This window comes from Pezoporus flaviventris, unplaced genomic scaffold, assembly GCF_033815535.1.
Source record: "Pezoporus flaviventris isolate CSIRO_AGI_PZ_B2104156 unplaced genomic scaffold, CSIRO_AGI_Pfla_v1 ptg000055l, whole genome shotgun sequence".
Classification (NCBI taxonomy): Eukaryota; Metazoa; Chordata; class Aves; order Psittaciformes; family Psittacidae; genus Pezoporus; species Pezoporus flaviventris.
This window is the reverse complement of record NW_026892603.1, coordinates 521381-539443: the sequence shown is the minus strand read 5'-3', so window position 1 is coordinate 539443 and position 18063 is coordinate 521381. Positions and strand designations below refer to the sequence as shown.

General features: G+C 43.2%; 1 protein-coding gene across 3 annotated transcripts in view; it reads right to left on the bottom strand.

Moving 5' to 3' along the window:
• The window catches only part of RAPGEF5 (Rap guanine nucleotide exchange factor 5), a 141056-nt gene that overhangs the window by 108912 nt on the left and 14081 nt on the right, over positions 1–18063 (bottom strand). For all 3 annotated transcript variants that reach the window (XM_061469192.1, XM_061469193.1, XM_061469194.1), the window contains exons 4-5: positions 17224–17290; positions 10172–10220 (exon numbers count right to left, since the gene is read on the bottom strand). In XM_061469192.1, coding sequence (XP_061325176.1) covers positions 10172–10220; positions 17224–17290 — 116 coding nt within the window. The remainder of the gene's footprint in view (positions 1–10171; positions 10221–17223; positions 17291–18063) is intronic.

The following is an 18063-nucleotide window of genomic DNA, read 5'->3' as shown; positions in this document are numbered from 1 at the left end:
CCCTAGTGACAAGTACAGCAGCTACTCAAACTCTGACAGCAACAGATAATGCAGTTACTCCAACTCCAAGTACAGCAACTACACCAACCCCAGCAACAAGAGGATTCATGGGTAAGCTTGCAGAAATTGCACCAAATTAAATTAAAAAGCTGTGCTGTTCATAGGTAAGCTATTGAATCAAACACGTTAGAGCCAGAAGTGTACAAGGTGCTAGAAGCTGTCATCAGTGAGGTTAATTTTATACCAAGATGACCTTTAAGTAGTACTATGAGGTGGGGAGCAACCATAAAAATATTTTATACCACACACAGGTTCACCAGTTATCTCATGGCAAAGTGCATTGAAGGATTTTTCAAACTCAAAGATGAGTTATACGGTTCTTTTCACTAGAAGATAAGTGTTCCAAATTTGCTCACCTTTTCTGTGATAAGTGGCTGACAGTTGAAAGAAACTGGTGATGCTGAGAAAGCCTTTTGAAAACAGACGTTTGGAAATTATTGTTACGTGATACTGTGCCAAAAATATTATGTCACCTATAAAAATCCTCTGTATGCTTAAAAGCAAAGAACTGTCGTGGTTCAAGCCCAGCAGGTAACTCAGAACCACGCAGCAGCTCGCTCACTCCCGCCCGCCTTCCTCCCCCCTTTCCCAGAGGGATGGGGAGCAGAATCAAAAGAATGTAACTCCCATGGGTTGAGATAAGAACAGTCCAGCAACTAAGGTATAACACAAATCACTACTGCTACCACCAGTAATAATAATGAAAAGGGAAATAACAAGGGAAGAGAGTACAACCACTCACCACCTGCCGACCGAAGCCCAGCCTGACCAGAGCAGTGATCTAACCCTTCTGGGTAACTGCCCCCACTTTATATACTGGGCATGACGTGCTGTGGTACGGAATACCCCTTTGGCTAGTTTGGGTCAAGTGTCCTGTCTCTGCTTCCCCCCGACTTCCCCTCCTCCCTGGCAGAGCATGAAATTCAGAAAGTCCTTGGTCAGGGTAAACCAAGCAACAACTAAAAACATTGGTGTTATCAGTGTTGTTCCCAGGCTGAAAGTCAAAACCACAGCACTGCCAGCTACTAAGAAGGAGAAAAATGACTGCTCCTGCTGAACCCAGGACACAGGGCTAACCAGCTATCTAGAGGAAATACTCTAATTTAAAAATCACCAATCAAGAACAGTGCAGGAAGTTCTACACGACAGCTTTGGTTTTCAGGCTGCCAATCTCTAGGAAAGCTTTCAGTTAATGAATCAATTATCCACTGCAGGCAGGTTCCAGACAGCAAGTTAGGATTGTGCCCATCACCTGCACTTCCCTCTCACATATCTCAGGGCAAATAAGCCAGGCACCCACTCTCCTCCCACCAGCCTAGAAGCCACCCAGGGCAGCTGGCCTAATGTTCCACTCTTTTCAGGCCAAAATAAACCCTTTGTCTGATCTTTATTTCCTGGAATTATAAGGAGTCCTGGAGAGAGTTAGAAGAACAGTATATTCGAAAGATACTGTGGCTTTTAGCTCCAGAAGTACTTCCTCTGAAATACACCTCTCTTCACCAGGCACAGCACCATAGCTTGATTGCTAACAGTAACTGCTATGCTGTCAGTAACTGCTGTCAGTAACTGCTATAACTGTCAGCAATAAAACAAAACAGCATAATCAACCACCCTAATCTACTCTGCTCCTACTGTAGTAAAGGCATTAACTTAAATTAGACCTTACAGTTTTGCCTTATCATGTAGACATTTTTTACAGTCATCCAAGATGAGGCATAAAGAAATGCAAATTTCAACAAGCATGCACTAGTTAAACTGACTAAAGAGGTATATTTTGTTCAGATCTAAATGGATATTTTCAGTGTTTAAAGTATTTGGAAAGGCTGGTCAGCACTTCAAAGCTCTATAGGGAACTTTGTTTATTTAAAGCTGTGATTTTTAACTAAAACATGATTTGTAACTTTCTAACTGCTCAATATGGGTTGCAATTACACTAGTATAAAGTAGGCTCCAAGAGCTACCCTCCTTTCTATTTTCACCTCCTGCAGCACATTCCTAATCTAACTCCCCTCCCATTTTCTACTGACACAACCATTTATGTAGCCATCTACTGAAAGGAAATGAGAGGCTAATTCAGGTTAAAATCAATTCTTTTGGGGAATGGAGTTTTATTTATTGCCAGTAACAGTAGTAATATTTGCCAACACAACTGCCAAGAAGCAAGGAAGGAGATTTCCTAAAACTGTATAAGCACTAGGTAAAAAGGTACCCGGCACCATACTCTTATTTTACAGAAAAACAAAAGGTTACCTTGAGCTCTTCCTTAAAATTGCCTGTGTATTCCTGCACTAAACCAGAGCAGAAACATTTCCATATTCACCCATTATAATTCAGGTGTGACAGGGATTACATCAGGTAAGGGCAAGCAGCTGAAGGGTTTTGACATCATATACAACAGCAGTTTCAGATGCAAAGCTATTACACAGAAGCAATTTAGGTCTGAATTCACACTTAGATTTTTGTTTACTTTCTGCAGATTTACATTTACGGATGACTGTGGATATGACCTAAGGGTACATCTATTTGCAGACAAAAATGCATCAAACTGTGTCTAGAATATATCTGTAATACTCACATTTTCACAAGGACGTATCTGCAGTTATGCCAGCCACATCTTTTTGGTACCTCCAGTTTAAAATATCATGTTATGTGTCATGTGTATGTTGTAATAACTTTTGTGCTGTACTTTTAAGCCACAGACAGGCAGATACAGATATTATGACACAATATTATTAGCAGGTTAGAAAATAGCTCAAAAAATGCAGGATAGATGATCTCAATTCCCAGCAAAATCACCAAAGATAACAAAAGATGGTCAGTGAAAATGCTCCCAAAGACCTCAGGGGCTTTGGGAACATGCCAGTAATTTCAGGAAACTCCACCTCTGTTTTACTCCAGAAATACATTCAACTCTCACTTCAGCATATGCAGTTTGACCTTGCTGCAGATTAACTGTACTGTACATGAAGACATCAGAGAGTTAACTCTGCATAGACTCAGGTCTGTCCAAGTAGGTCTTGTTAGTTCCCCTGCAGTGCCTGGAAAACAGGTCTCTTGCTTCCACTCCAGCTCAGGAATGCTGATACCTTCTGAAAATGGCTGTGCTATCAAACACTGATAGAGCTGAGATGACCACATATTCCAATGCCTTTGCACTGTATCACCAGCATTTACTCTAAATGCTTATACTGCCAAAGATTTTCAATCATTGTCGTGGTTTAAACCCAGTCAGGTAACTTGTTCACTCACTCCCAGTGAGTGGTGCTGAGCTGACAACAATCAAGGTCCGTGTCCGTCTCCCCCCCCCCCCTTGCACCGGGGCTCTCCCCTTCCCCACTCCCGGAGGAACGGGGAGGAGGATCGAGAGAGTGCAACTCCTACGGGTTGAGACAAGAACAGTCCAGCAACAAATCACCACCGCTACTATCAGCTAAAACAATGATAAGGGAAAATAACAAGGGAAGAGAATACGATACCACCGGCCAAGAAAACGAGTTCCACCCGGAAGCTCCTGTCCTTCCGGGTAACTCCCAGTTACCCCCCACCCCGGGCATGACGTGCTGTGGTATGGAATACCTCCCCGGCTAGCCCGGGTCAGGCGCCCCGTCTCTGCTTCCTCACAGCTTCCCCTCCTCCCTGGCAGAGCATGAGCCTCACAGAGTCCTTGGTCAGGGTAAACATCACTTAGCAACAACCGACAACATCGGCTTCACCAACACTGTTCTCAAACTAGAAGTCAAAACACAGCACTGCACCAGTTAACACAAAGGAAAAAACATGACTGCTACTGCTGAACCCAGGACATTATCCACCCCTTATTCCATACCATTCACGTCGTGCTCAGATCCCACATTTTCAATACACCATCGCTCTCCCACATATATACATCCATATACATACAGACCAAGAGGAAAAAATCATTTTCTTAGTGCATGGACCAATCCCTATAATGCTGCCGAGTCCATTCGGTCCATGATGTTCCAAGTTCATTCTCTGTTGGGATGATGGCTGGAGGGAAGTCAGGGCCAGTCACTGGTGACCTGGAGACATCTAGTTGATGGGCTATAAAAGCATTACACAGGAGGCAACAGCATACAATTGAGTTCACTGGCTGTTTTCCCCTAAAATCAAATCCCCTTGAGGTATACATCGGACTTCCCCATCTTCCCGCATTACCCACCAAGTATATCCAGGTCCCTGAGCAAAAGCAATCCCACGAGTGGGTTTGCCTTTACCTGAAGCAGGAATAACCCAGACTGTCTTCCCCAGCAAATTCTTCATATGCACCACGGGAACTTTGTCCCCCTCTACAATATGTAAAAGTTCTGACTGGGCTGGGCCAGCCCTGTTGGCAGATCCTCTGGTGTTGACCAACCAGGTGGCCTTTGGTAAATGTGTATCCCAATGCTTGAAAGTTCCCCCACCCATCGCTCTCAGTGTAGTTTTTAACAGCCCATTGTACCGTTCAATTTTCCCAGAGGCTGGTGCATGGTAGGGGATGTGATATACCCACTCAATGCCATGCTCTTTGGCCCAAATATCTATAAGGTTATTCCGGAAATGAGTCCCATTGTCTGACTCAATTCTCTCTGGGGTGCCGTGTCGCCACAAAATCTGTTTCTCAAGGCCCAGGATAGTGTTCCGGGCAGTGGCATGGGGCACAGCGTATGTTTCCAGCCACCCGGTGGTTGCTTCCACCATGGTAAGCACATGGCGCTTGCCTTGGCGGGTTGGTGGCAGTGTGATATAGTCAATCTGCCAGGCCTCCCCATATTTATACTTCAACCATCGTCCTCCATACCAAAGAGGCTTTAACCGCTTGGCTTGTTTAATTGCAGCACATGTTTCACACTCATGAATAACCTGGGCAATAGTGTCCATTGTTAAGTCCACCCCTCGGTCACGGGCCCATCTATATGTTGCATCTCTGCCCTGATGGCCTGAAGTGTCATGGGCCCACCGGGCCAAAAATAATTCACCTTTATGTTGCCAATCTAAGTCCATCTGAGCCACTTCAATCTTAGCCGCTTTATCCACTTGTTGGTTGTTCTGGTGTTCCTCAGTGGCCCGACTCTTGGGTACATGGGCATCTACATGACGTACCTTCACCACCAGGTTCTGCACCCGGGCAGCAATATCTTTCCACAGTGCAGCAGCCCAGATGGGTTTACCTCTGCGTTGCCAGTTGCTCTGCTTCCATTGCTTCAACCACCCCCACAGGGCATTTGCCACCATCCATGAGTCAGTATAGAGATAAAGTACTGGCCACTTTTCTCCAAAAGCCGAGGGGTCGACCTCGAGTCTCCCCTGGAGCTTTCTGCCAGAGGCTCCAGGTAGGACCGTTCTCCCCAGCTGCAGTGTACAGCACATTTTTTACATCTGGCCCGGTCCGGACTGGTCCAAGGGCTACTGCATGAACTATCTCGCGTTTAATTTGCTCAAAGGCTTGTTGCTGCTCAGGGCCCCATTTAAAATCATTCTTCTTCCGGGTCACATGATAGAGAGGGCTTACAATCGAACTGTAATTTGGGATGTGCATTCTCCAGAACCCCACTGCACCCAAGAAAGCTTGCGTTTCTTTCTTATTAGTTGGTGGAGACATTGCTGTTATCTTGTTGATCACATCTGTGGGGATCTGTCTACGTCCATCTTGCCATTTTATTCCCAAAAATTGAATCTCCTGTGCAGGTCCCTTGACCTTACTCCGTTTTATGGCAAAACCGGCTTTCAGCAGGATTTGGATTATTTTCCTCCCTTTCTCAAAGACTTCTTCCGCTGTATCGCCCCACACAATAATGTCATCAATGTATTGCAGGTGTTCTGGAGCTTGCCCCTGTTCCAGTGCAGTCTGGATCAGTCCATGGCAAATGGTAGGGCTGTGTTTCCACCCCTGCGGCAGTCGGTTCCAAGTGAACTGGACACCCCTCCAAGTAAAAGCAAACTGTGGCCTGCACTCTGCTGCCAAAGGAATGGAGAAAAATGCATTGGCAATATCAATCGTGGCATACCACTTGGCTGCCTTTGACTCTAGTTCATACTGAAGTTCTAGCATGTCCGGTACGGCAGCACTCAATGGTGGTGTGACTTCATTCAGGCCACGATAGTCTACTGTTAGTCTCCATTCTCCATTAGACTTTCGCACTGGCCATATGGGGCTATTGAAGGGTGAGCGGGTCCTGCTGATCACCCCCTGACTCTCCAGTCTACGGATCAGCTGATGGATGGGAATCAGGGAGTCTCGGTTGGTGCGATATTGCCGCCGGTGCACTGTTGTGGTCGCAACTGGCACTTGTTGTTCTTCAACTTTCAGCAACCCCACAGCAGAGGGATCTTCTGAGAGACCAGGCAAGGTGGACAGCTGCTCAATTTCCTCAGTCTCCAAAGCAGCAATACCAAAAGCCCACCGGTACCCTTTTGGGTCTTTGAAGTACCCTCTCTTGAGGTAGTCTATGCCGAGGATGCATGGAGCCTCTGGACCAGTCACAATAGGGTGCTTTTGCCACTCCCTCCCAGTCAGGCTGATTTCAGCCTCCAGCACAGTCAACTCTTGGGATCCTCCTGTTACTCCAGAAATATAGATGGGTTCCACCCCTTGACAGCTTGATGGCATCAGGGTACACTGTGCACCGGTATCTACTAGAGCCTTATACTTCTGTGGGACTGATGTGCCAGGCCATCTGATCCACACAGTCCAGTAAATCCGATTGTCCCCTACCTCCACCTGGCTGGAGGCAGGGCCCCTCTAATGGTCGTCACAGCATTGGACACTTAAGTCGTGTTGAAAGGGATTATTCTTCGTTATCACAGGAGCTGGAGTAAAATCAGCTCTTCCACTCCATCTGGGAAACTGCTCACCAGAGACTGAAGCCGTAGCTCTCATGGGACGATCAGTCTTGGCCCTTGCTCCCCTCTTCAGTTCACTCACCCGTTCCTCCAAAGCTGAAGTAGGTTTTCCATCCCACTTTGTCATGTCTTCTCCGTGATCCAGCAGGTAAAACCATAGGGTACCCCGTGGCGTATACCTTCTGTATCTCCTCTCTTGAATAATAGGACGTCTTTTGTTAATAGCTGAGACGTGTGTTGGTACACGTGAGGAGCTGGATAAATCAGATACATCGTCCCTCAATTTGTCGAGGTCCTGGGACAGTTTTTTCACAGCTGAGATGATGGAAGGAGTGAGATTGTCTTCGAACTCTCGGAGTTTATGAACCATTTCATCCACTGTTAGTGGTACTATGTCATTCCAGGTCACTGTTGCCAATGAATGGGCATATGATGACGGTGCATTCCGTGTAAGTTTTCGCCACATGGGTCGTGTACATTCAACTTCATCTGGATCTATAGGTGTATCCCCGTTATTCGGCTTGATGTGATAGATCATCTCTACGATGGCCGATTCCCTCAGAGACTGGATGCCTTTGTCTATAGTAGTCCACTTGGCCGAACAACTCGTAACATCGTCCTTGTACGGAAACCTTTCTTTCACAGCTGCCAAGAGCCTCCTCCAAAGGCTGAGGGACTTTTTCTCTCTTGCAATTGCTTTGTCAATTCCCCCTTCTCTAGCAAGTGATCCCAGCTGCTTGGCTTCTGTACCTTCTAGTTCGTGACCATCGGCCCCATTGTCCCAGCATCGGAGTAACCAGGTGATGATGTGCTCCCCTGGTTGACGGGTAAAATCTTTTCGCATATTCCGCAGCTCGGTTGAAGTCCGAGGTCGAGAAGTTACCTCTTCTTCGTCATGTGATGATGACTCCTGATCAGATTCTGGACCGGGTGGTGAATTCATTGGTTCTTCATCTCGCTTCACCCTTTTTGCCTCCTTTTTGCTTGTTCTCTTGCGTACAGGGGCAACTGATATTGGTATGAATTGGTCCTCTGGTTTGGCTGCAGTGATTATCACTGTGGTTTGAGTAGCGACTGTACTTGTTGCTGGGGGTGGTGTAGCTACCGTGCTTGGAGCTGGGGTAACCGCGCTGCCTGTTGCAGTTGAAGTTTGAGCAGCTGCTGTACTTGCCACTGGAGTAGCTGCGCAGTTCATTGCAGCCAAAGTTTGAGTAGCGACTGTCGCTTTGCCCTCAAATCCGCCGATATTCTTTTCCTTTTGAAGGTGCTGGATAGTGTTGAACAAGGCCCTGTAAGCATAGGCCAAGCCCCAGCACGTTGCCGTGATTTGTCCATCTCTGGTATGGCCAGAATGACCACACACCTCATTTAAGTGTTTTACTAATTCTTCTGGATTTTGCAGTTGTTCGGTAGTGAAATTCCAAAATACTGGAGGGGCCCACTGACCTAGATACTTGCCCATACTATCCCACACACCCTGCCACTCATGGCTGTCCAGCCTCAGGGAAAATCTCTCGGTCCTCCTACATCGTCTTTTGACCCCAGACAAGACCCAAACCTGAATCTGCTTAACTCTTGAAATCAGTAGTGGGCAAAACACACTCTGTATGCGTGTTAGCATGGTGATTCCCATCACCATCAGCAAACAAGTCTCAACAGCATTAAAAGGCCATTCAAAAAATTCAAAACTCTCAAATGTAAATGGTCTGGGGGGACGACTAGGAGGGTAAAAGGATGTCTCCTTCACAGGTTGAGCACCTGAGAAGGAGAAAAAAGATGTGTAATTGCTAAGCACCTCCATCATATACCTCCCAAAGTATAAAGGTGGTGACCACACTGGGAACATAAACCAGATCAGTTTCATGATCAATGATTCTATTGTATTACAAGTCATTACCATAAAGTACAATGGGATAAAAACCTTAGCCCAAGCCCCACACTTGAAAAACACTAATACAGCCAATACCGGATGGACGTAAGATATGGTATACTGAAACTGTGAGATCAAGAGGAAAAACCTTGAGAGCCAATAAATCAGCATTGTGACGAGTGACTATCAATCCAGTCAGATCTGTTCTTATCTCAACCCCTCGTGCCCCACGTTGGGCGCCAAAAAGAACTGTCGTGGTTTAAACCCAGTCAGGTAACTTGTTCACTCACTCCCAGTGAGTGGTGCTGAGCTGACAACAATCAAAGTCCGTGTCCGTCTCCCCCCCCCCCCTTGCACCGGGGCTCTCCCCTTCCCCACTCCCGGAGGAACGGGGAGGAGGATCGAGAGAGTGCAACTCCTACGGGTTGAGACAAGAACAGTCCAGCAACAAATCACCACCGCTACTATCAGCTAAAACAATGATAAGGGAAAATAACAAGGGAAGAGAATACGATACCACCGGCCAAGAAAACGAGTTCCACCCGGAAGCTCCTGTCCTTCCGGGTAACTCCCAGTTACCCCCCACCCCGGGCATGACGTGCTGTGGTATGGAATACCTCCCCGGCTAGCCCGGGTCAGGCGCCCCGTCTCTGCTTCCTCACAGCTTCCCCTCCTCCCTGGCAGAGCATGAGCCTCACAGAGTCCTTGGTCAGGGTAAACATCACTTAGCAACAACCGACAACATCGGCTTCACCAACACTGTTCTCAAACTAGAAGTCAAAACACAGCACTGCACCAGTTAACACAAAGGAAAAAAACATGACTGCTACTGCTGAACCCAGGACAATCATCCATCTGCCTTTCCCATTTTACTGCCATGATAACAGAAACTTCCCTCACATCAATACAGATATACAGACAAGTCCTCAGGAAAGAGCGCCTTCATGCACAAAGTTGTCCTTTTGTGGTTGTCCTGCTGACTGGGCAGGTTAAACACAGCAAAGATGGTACAAGATATTGGGCCATAAAAGAAAACATATGAAAATTATCAACTTACTTGTCTTAAATCTAAGTTAGACAGCCTTCTTTTATAAAGTGCAAGCCCAGAGAAAATAGTGTTTTGGGCAAGAAGGAGACCCATGTTGACATTCAACTGTAACACTCTGATTTGATCAGCTAGTCCATTAGATTTGATGAGCTAGGGGAAGCAAAGCTTGGCAGTAACTGCATTGTGCTATATATATATATGTATATACAGATTCTTCACGGAGAGAGGAACAAGGTCTGCTCCCTTTGCTTCCCCATGCTAATGAAACAACAGTGACAATTCAAATACTTTAATAAATGACATAAGGGAATGGCATTATAAAACTCCCTCTCAGGTCCAGCCTGACATACCTGACTTCCTTGCTTTCAAGGCAATGACAGCAGCCAGTTCTCTCTGCACCTAAAATACCAGGAAAGGAAAGGATGATTATAGTTACTAGCACAGTCAAATGAAACAAAATGCAACACTTGTAAGATACTGGCTATCAAACCTTTGGAGCTGTCCACTGCATATGGAATTATGTAGGTACTTGGTTTTGAAACTGCAGTCACTTTTCCTAGCAAGTCTATTTTCTTTTCAGCTAGGAATTCTATGACAACTTTAATTTCAGGTAAATACTGCACATTCCTTGAATTCCCATGACATTAGAGAATGGGTAATTCAGTAGCCCAACCTGTAACTTGTTTGCATAGCATATCTCTTTCACAAGTACACACTTGAAGCTTCTTCCTTTCCCTGTTAAATGTTTGTTTTGCCTCTGCTGAGCACCCTGTAAGGCTGGATTTATGTGTGACTCCAGGATAAAAGAGTTCTCTATGCTGGGGTTTGGCTGAGGTTCACATCTATAAGTGACATTCAGTTTTTTGAGCTTTCAGGAGGAAACAACCCCTCCTAATAGCATGGCTGAGCATTTCAGGACTGAAGTTTAGCTTTAGATGAACATGCAGAAGTAATCTGATTTCCAGATTTACAGGCTATTTTACTTAGCCTGTGATGAAACAGCCCTGACATGCTAGCCAGCTCCCTTCTGCAGCCTCTTGTCTCTGCATTCATCATATTTTCCCTATAATCTCTGCATGATCACCTGTAGCCAACTCAACACCCACTTCTCTCCACAGGTCTATTCCTTTTTCTAACAGTAAAATTCTGTAGTAAGCATTATTTTTATGCTTCATATTTCCTCACTGCCATCTCCTGTCCCATTGTACCCTACAGCACCCCAGACACTCTCCTGCATAAACCTCAGTTCTTCCTTTCCTCTGCCCCATCCGTGTTCTGACTCTTTCATATACCTCACAGCTCCTTTCAATTTCCTTCATTTTCCTAAGGCAGCCTGTCTTTAGTATTGAAAACAAATATAGGAGATTCCAACTATTTTTCTATCTTACTTCTCTGTACAAAGTCTCCTGTAGGGTATACTAGCCCTCTTGTCTAACAGACCTATACAAAACTCAAGGCTACTTTACAGTGGAAGTTTTGCATTCAGTTTCTGAGAGCATGTGAAATTCAAAACATCATTCACAAGACGTGGTATGTTCACAATAAGGCACAAAGCCCATGGAGGATCCTCAAAGTAATAAAATTACTAACAACTGTCAACATCTCACTCTCATGACTCTGAAGAAAAGTTTGAAAATGTGAAAGAAGGATAGTTAAGATAATATTGGTCTCAGCTGAAAGACAGACAAAATCAGCCAGGTCATCTCACTACAGTGGTAACTCCAGCATTCACTGATCAACAGCCACACAGCAGTACACTCTACATGTAGCAGAAGGCAGTCATACCACAGGCCATACCCTTCCTCTGCTTACATCCTTCCTTCCCTTGTGGCAAAGGATGAAGGAGTTTTTTTTGCTGTCCTTGCAAGGTACAAGGATCTTTTCTACTCCTTGATGCTGCCCCACTGAGAGGGAGAGCTTTCTGCCACTCCAAGCAGGAAAATATGAACGCAGTGCCACAGTTTTCTTAAATGTTGCCCCATTTCCAGAACAATTGTGCAAGCTGGCAGTATTACCTTCCCTTCCTTCCTTCCTGTACACTCATTCCCATGTCTGGAGAACTGTTAATCATGGCTAATGTAAGCATAAACTACAAGTAAGATGGAAAAGAACAGTTCTGTGGAAAAATAACTTGCGTGCCGGATTGCTTGCAGCAATTAATGCACACTATAACAACATAGACAAGCAACCCAGAGTAAAAGCAGGATTTCCAATAAAAGCCCAAATTGTTTCTGAATGACTTTTCATGGCTAAATTGATCTGACCCTCTGTATTCATTAACCTCAGCAATGTCGATGCCCTGATCCTGGTCTATTCTCACAGGTTATGACAGTAAGAAACACTTACTGCACTAACGTCTCAAATTTTTCTTTTAGCATTTAATAAATACATTCTCTTCAAGATTATCCTGAAGAAACACTACAATCTGCAACAGTTGTAAACTATACCAATTAACCCAAACAACTGAAAAATGCAAATCTCCCAGTGACTGTAAAGAAAAGCCCATCTTCTCAGAAGAAAAAGCAGCATTGCGGCATCCTGTGGTTATATCTGCAGTATTACTTTTGCTTATTAGGTAGTACTTTCCAGGCAATAAAAAGAATGTTTTTCTGTATTTTGTCTACACCTAATTCTTTGCCATGTGCCAGAAATGCACCGGCATATTACTTAATCTGAGGAAAATCCTTCAATTAAAGCAAGAGAAAAGCATGCTCCTCTAGTTTTAAGCAGATGTTCTTTCATCCTAGGGTTTCATCGTGACGCTCTGAGCTCCCACTCATAGGACTCACTGAAATCACAATAAATTGGTACTGCTGCGCATCCTTTTGATCTTCCCAATGTCCCTAGATTTCATAATCTATATGCTTTTGTCTACTTTAGCGTAAATGCACTTGACATCTCAGCTGGACATGCAATTCCTATGCATCATTAAACCGTTGGAAATCCATGTACAACATTCATTCCTCACTGCACACATGCTACCCATTATCATACTTCTTCCTAATAGGATTTCAGCTACTGCCTGTTTAACAAAATCAATAGTTGCACATCACATTGAACATAATAATGTGGACTCAAAGTAAAATACAAATTCAAAGAGGAACTATGCCTACCACATTGAGATATTAAATACAAAAAATTGGTTTATACATATAGCTTGTCACTGCAAAGCTACATTATCTAAATAGTATCCCATTTTAAGTAGCATTGTAGATATCAAAACTTTAAAGGCCTGCTTACCACGTTATTTACAGAAATATTATGTGTCTTACAAGAGAATATTGTGAGTGTGTTGCTGGCACATTACCGCATCTTAATCAGTTTTATTTTTTCAGTATGAAAGAGCAAGAGTGTACATACAGACTGGTACCCACATATACTTCTGCTAGATTAAATACAAATGGCATATTTATAGAGTGAATTTTCTCATCTTCAAAGGACAGAGAAAGATTTTTCAAAAGTAAATGACAACTTCTTTCTTTTATCCATGAATCTGGTAATTTTATCATAGAAAGCATAGCTTTACATCTATTAGACAGTTCATATCACCTTTGCTTTTCTCCCCCTCTCTTTTTTCTGCTGATACTAGTCTTTTGTGAAACAGTATTCTAGAGACTATTCTAGATGCCAAATAGAACTTCAGATGTAGAAACAAAGTGGTAAGCCCTACAGAAGCTCAAAATTAAATCCCGCAACAGAAAGGTCTAAACAGCAGGGGTTTAAGAAAAGAAAGTCTAGTTCACATTTTTGCATGTCAAGTAATGATAGTTCGATGGACTCAAAAAAAACAAAAAAAAACAAAAGTGGTATTGGCTGACCTCTTAAAGTACCAGAAAACTGTATTTCCCAGATTCGCTGCATCCTGATATTTTCTTCTGTCCCATCTCAAGGTAAGTTAAGAGCTTTGCAGTGTAAACACTCATAGCCATCCCACTGTGCTCTGCTTTTAACAGACAAGACACTGAAGCTTCTCTTTGGGACATGACACTGGATGCATGACAGCTCTGAAATGCTTCTTTAAACACAGGAGTAATCACTACATTTTCTTAAAATTTCACGACCAAAAAGATTATCCAACGCAAACGTATTTCAAAAGGCACTTTGCACTGCCTGCATGTCAGCTACCTTTGCAATTTAAGTTTAATGGTGTTGTCAGTGCCTCATTGCAATGGAGCGTATGATATGAGCATATAATTCAATAGCCTCCATTCAGTTATCTTGGCTGACTCTGCTTCTTCCACTGTAGAATAAAACATAAAAGAAAAGCGAGACCCTCAACAAGCTACTTATCTTCTATATCTGATTCTGCTCTTAAAAGAGGTGCATTCCATACATTAGGCACAAGTTAAGATGATAAAGAAACCAGTAGTTTTTTCCCTGCTGTCCTTTTGACTTTGCATCATTCATGCAGCTATTGCTATTATCTTCTACAATCTCCATAACCTTTGTCTAAAACCAAGAGTGCATTTCCCTAACTAATCAGTTGTAGACTGGCCAAATCATAAAAAATAATAAAAATAATACAAAAATTATTAAAAAAAATAGTCACAAATTGTGCAGTGAATGTGAAAAGAACAAGGAAAACACCACCTTGTAACAAAAAGCAGTAGGAAATAAGTAATAAAAGAAAGGCCAATAACAAAAGCCAGGCTACAGTAAAGAAAAAAAGGTGGAGAGAGTAATTCACCAAACTTGTACAGATGCTTGTCTCTGCTAGTCATTCCATAACTCCTTCATAGCAAGCGCATACCTTACAAATGGAATTTAAAGTATAACTGCTTTTTCCCTAAAGTATACTTTCAAAATGAATTATATATTCAGCATCCTAAAAGGCCCTATTACTGTTCCCTGCCTGTAAGGAGTGCCTGGGAAACTAGTTCAGATGTATATGCTTGCCATATGGCTACTTACGTTTAGGTTAGTTCTACCCTTTACAACAGCAATAGATTTTATAGAGTTACAGAAATATATAATTAGACCGTACGTGCATGTCTGCTTACAGTTTTTCCCTGCACTTTCAAATACTAAAATGGTGATTTTTCTTTTAGGCACACAGATTCCTCCAGTGCTGCTTGGGCTGGACCTTCACAATCAGTTTAGGTTTGAAAATTTAGTTCCAAAAAAAGAAAAGCTGACACAGAAGAATCCTTCTAACCTGCCATGGAATGTTTTATTCAATTACAAGGAAAGCAACAAGAAAAGTAAAAGATACAGCGGTGTTACCAACACCAAAAGGATTTGAACATTCAAACCTAGAAAAACACAAAAAAGTCAATACTAATCCCTGACTGTTTTAGTGCTGGGCTGCAAATAAGGTTTGGGGTGGTTTTTTTTTCACTTCTGAAAAACTAGCCTGAATAGTATTGTGAACAGGACTCTGAATTTTGAATTCTTCAAGGAAGACTGGCTTGATTCTGTACAAAATACATGTGAGCCAAAAATCAAGACAGTGTGAACACGGCAGGCTAATACTTTCACTTTTGGTTTCCAGCCTTTGTTCACAGGACCCTTTTTTTCATACAAACTCTGAATCTGACAGGAAAAAATAAGAGTGAGAACCTGTATCCTGGTGAGTTCAGCCCTTTGCTGAGTGGTGCAAGCTGAATGGTCGAATTCCCTTACACATATAACACATAAAGCCTCTCCACAAACTCACAGTGAGTACTTTAGATTCCTGTCTACTATATGGAGGGAAAGCAATATTCGGGAGAGATAAGAGAGAGCACAAATTCTCCTTCCCTTCCATTTTTCAGCTATTTCAAGGTAATACTTATTTCACTTAAGATAGCTTTTATCCTCCCTCATGCCTTTTTCATGGCAGCATTACCCCACTTGGTTCAATTTCATCTCTGTACCTTCTCACACATCCAAGGCAGAACTTGTACTAATTCCATGTTTTGATGATAGCATGATTTAGGTATGATGTTTGCCAAACCATACAATCCCAGAACGGCTGAGGTAGGAAGGCATCTCTGGAAGTCACCTGATCCAAACCCCTGCTCAAAAGCAAGGTCAGCTAGAGAATGTTGCTCAGGACCATGTCCAGTTGAGTTCTGAATACCTCCAAGGAGGGAGACCACTACCTCTCTGGGTAACCTGTTGTACTGTTCAATCACTCTCCCAATAAATAAGGTTTTCCTCATGTTTAAGTAGAATTTCTTGAATTCCAGTTTGTGCCACTGTTTCTTGTCCTATCACAAGATGCCACCAACAAGAACCCAGCTTTGTCTTCTTTATTCCCTTCTATCCAGTATTTATACACACTGGTGAGGTCCTCCAATAGCCTTCTGCTCTCCACATTTAGTTCCCAGCTCTCTCAGCCTCTCCTTGTAAGTCAGATACTCTACTCCCTTAACCATCTCCATGGTTACTCACATAGAACCCAGTACCTCCACATGTCTCTTGCACTGGGAGTTCAGAATTGGCCCCAACACTCCAGGTGTGTCACACCAATTCTGAGCAGGGGAGAATAATCACCTTCCCCAGCCAGAGGACAATGGCCTTACAGAAGGCAGTTGGTTTTCTTTGCCACAAGGGCACATTTCCGCCTCACATTCAACCTGGTGTCTACCAAGACCCCTAGGTCCTTTCCTGCAAAGCTGTTTTCAGATGGTCAGTCCCTAGCCTGTAGAGGAGCATGAGGTCATTTCTCCCAGATGCAGGGCATTGCATTGCCCTTAGTTGAAATTAATGAGATTCCTGCTGGCCCATCTCTCCAGCCTGTCAAGGACCCTCTGAATGGCAAATCTGGTATATCAACCATTCCACCCAGTTCTGCATCACCTGGAAACTTGCTGAGGGTGCATTCTGTACCATCATGCAGATTACTTCAGATTGAATGAATCTAGCTTAACCTTCTGAAGTCATTTCTGTCTGCTTATTAGAACAAGGATCTTACAACAAGATAAACAAGATGCATCAAATTCTAGCACAGACAGGATAAGCTGTTGTTTATTATGAGGGAGTTCATTGAGGCTAAATATAGCTAAGAAGACAGATACCCAGCCTTCCTGGGTGGGTCTCCTCAGAATCTTATGATAATCTATGCCAGCACTGCTGAGGCCCCTTCTCTTCCTTTTGTCCCCATGCCATCATTGTCTTTACACTGATGTCGACCAAGAGAATCTGAGTGTAAGCTACCTATCTTCAAAAATGGTATCTCCTGGGCCATGAATAGCACAGTTTACAAGAGATCAGGCTGCAACAGACCTTGCTTGGACTGATTATAATAGCTTTAGAATTGTACGGTGAGAACTCAATAAAGCTTCCCCCTTTCAGATACAAAAAGGTAGTTTGCATTACAAACACCTGCTCACTAAGACCAAGTCTTTAATTTGAAAGGATCCAAAACATGACAATATTTCAAACATGAACAGTACAAACTTTGATGCAGTGACCTTACCGCAGAACTGAGATGAGCAAGAATCTCGGCATTGGTTTCTGCTGTATCGTCTATTCTGTGATCAGGCCTTAAAAAATAAAAATAAGATTTTATTATTTCTTTCATTCTGTTTCAACATCTTTTGATTCCTGAAAAGCAAGGAACTGTGTAGCCACAGGCACTAAGGTAAAAGGGCTTTTTGACATTCCACATCAAAATGCTGACTGCAACATGACAATAATTAATTGTCAGTAACGACAAGAGTATACCCTTTGTCCTCTGCTGTCAAGAACTCTTTTGACTGGACTAACATATAACAATTAGAGAATTCTTCAGCTATAAAAATGTGATGAATAACTGAAGATTGCAGGACACTCTTAGCTCAGAGTTGCTTATTTGAGTGCGCATTTTGCTCTGCTAAAAAACACTCCATTAACAGACCAAAGAGTTTTCCATCTGCCCCCCCACACACACACTTTAGTGTGGAGTAACACCTATGGAATGTAAGCTCACATAGATAAAAGCAGACAACATCAAAATCGTTATATGACACATGAAGTTTGATAGTAAATAAATAAATAAATAAATAACAATGTGAACATGAGAACACATTGAGAAGCCATAAATTAGCAAATTAGAGCAATGGTTGAGAACACTATTAGGTTATCTTGACAGTTACTCACAAGACAGACTTCATGTGTCTTTGCAGAAGTGGGACAGTACAAGAAGAACCCTTCTGGAAACTGTCACAGAAGTCTGGCTATATGGAAAAAGCCACACAAAAGCTGCTGTGGACAGTGCATGGGATAGGACTGTGTTTCTGTGCTTTCTTTACCAGTTTAATTCCATCATTAAAACATC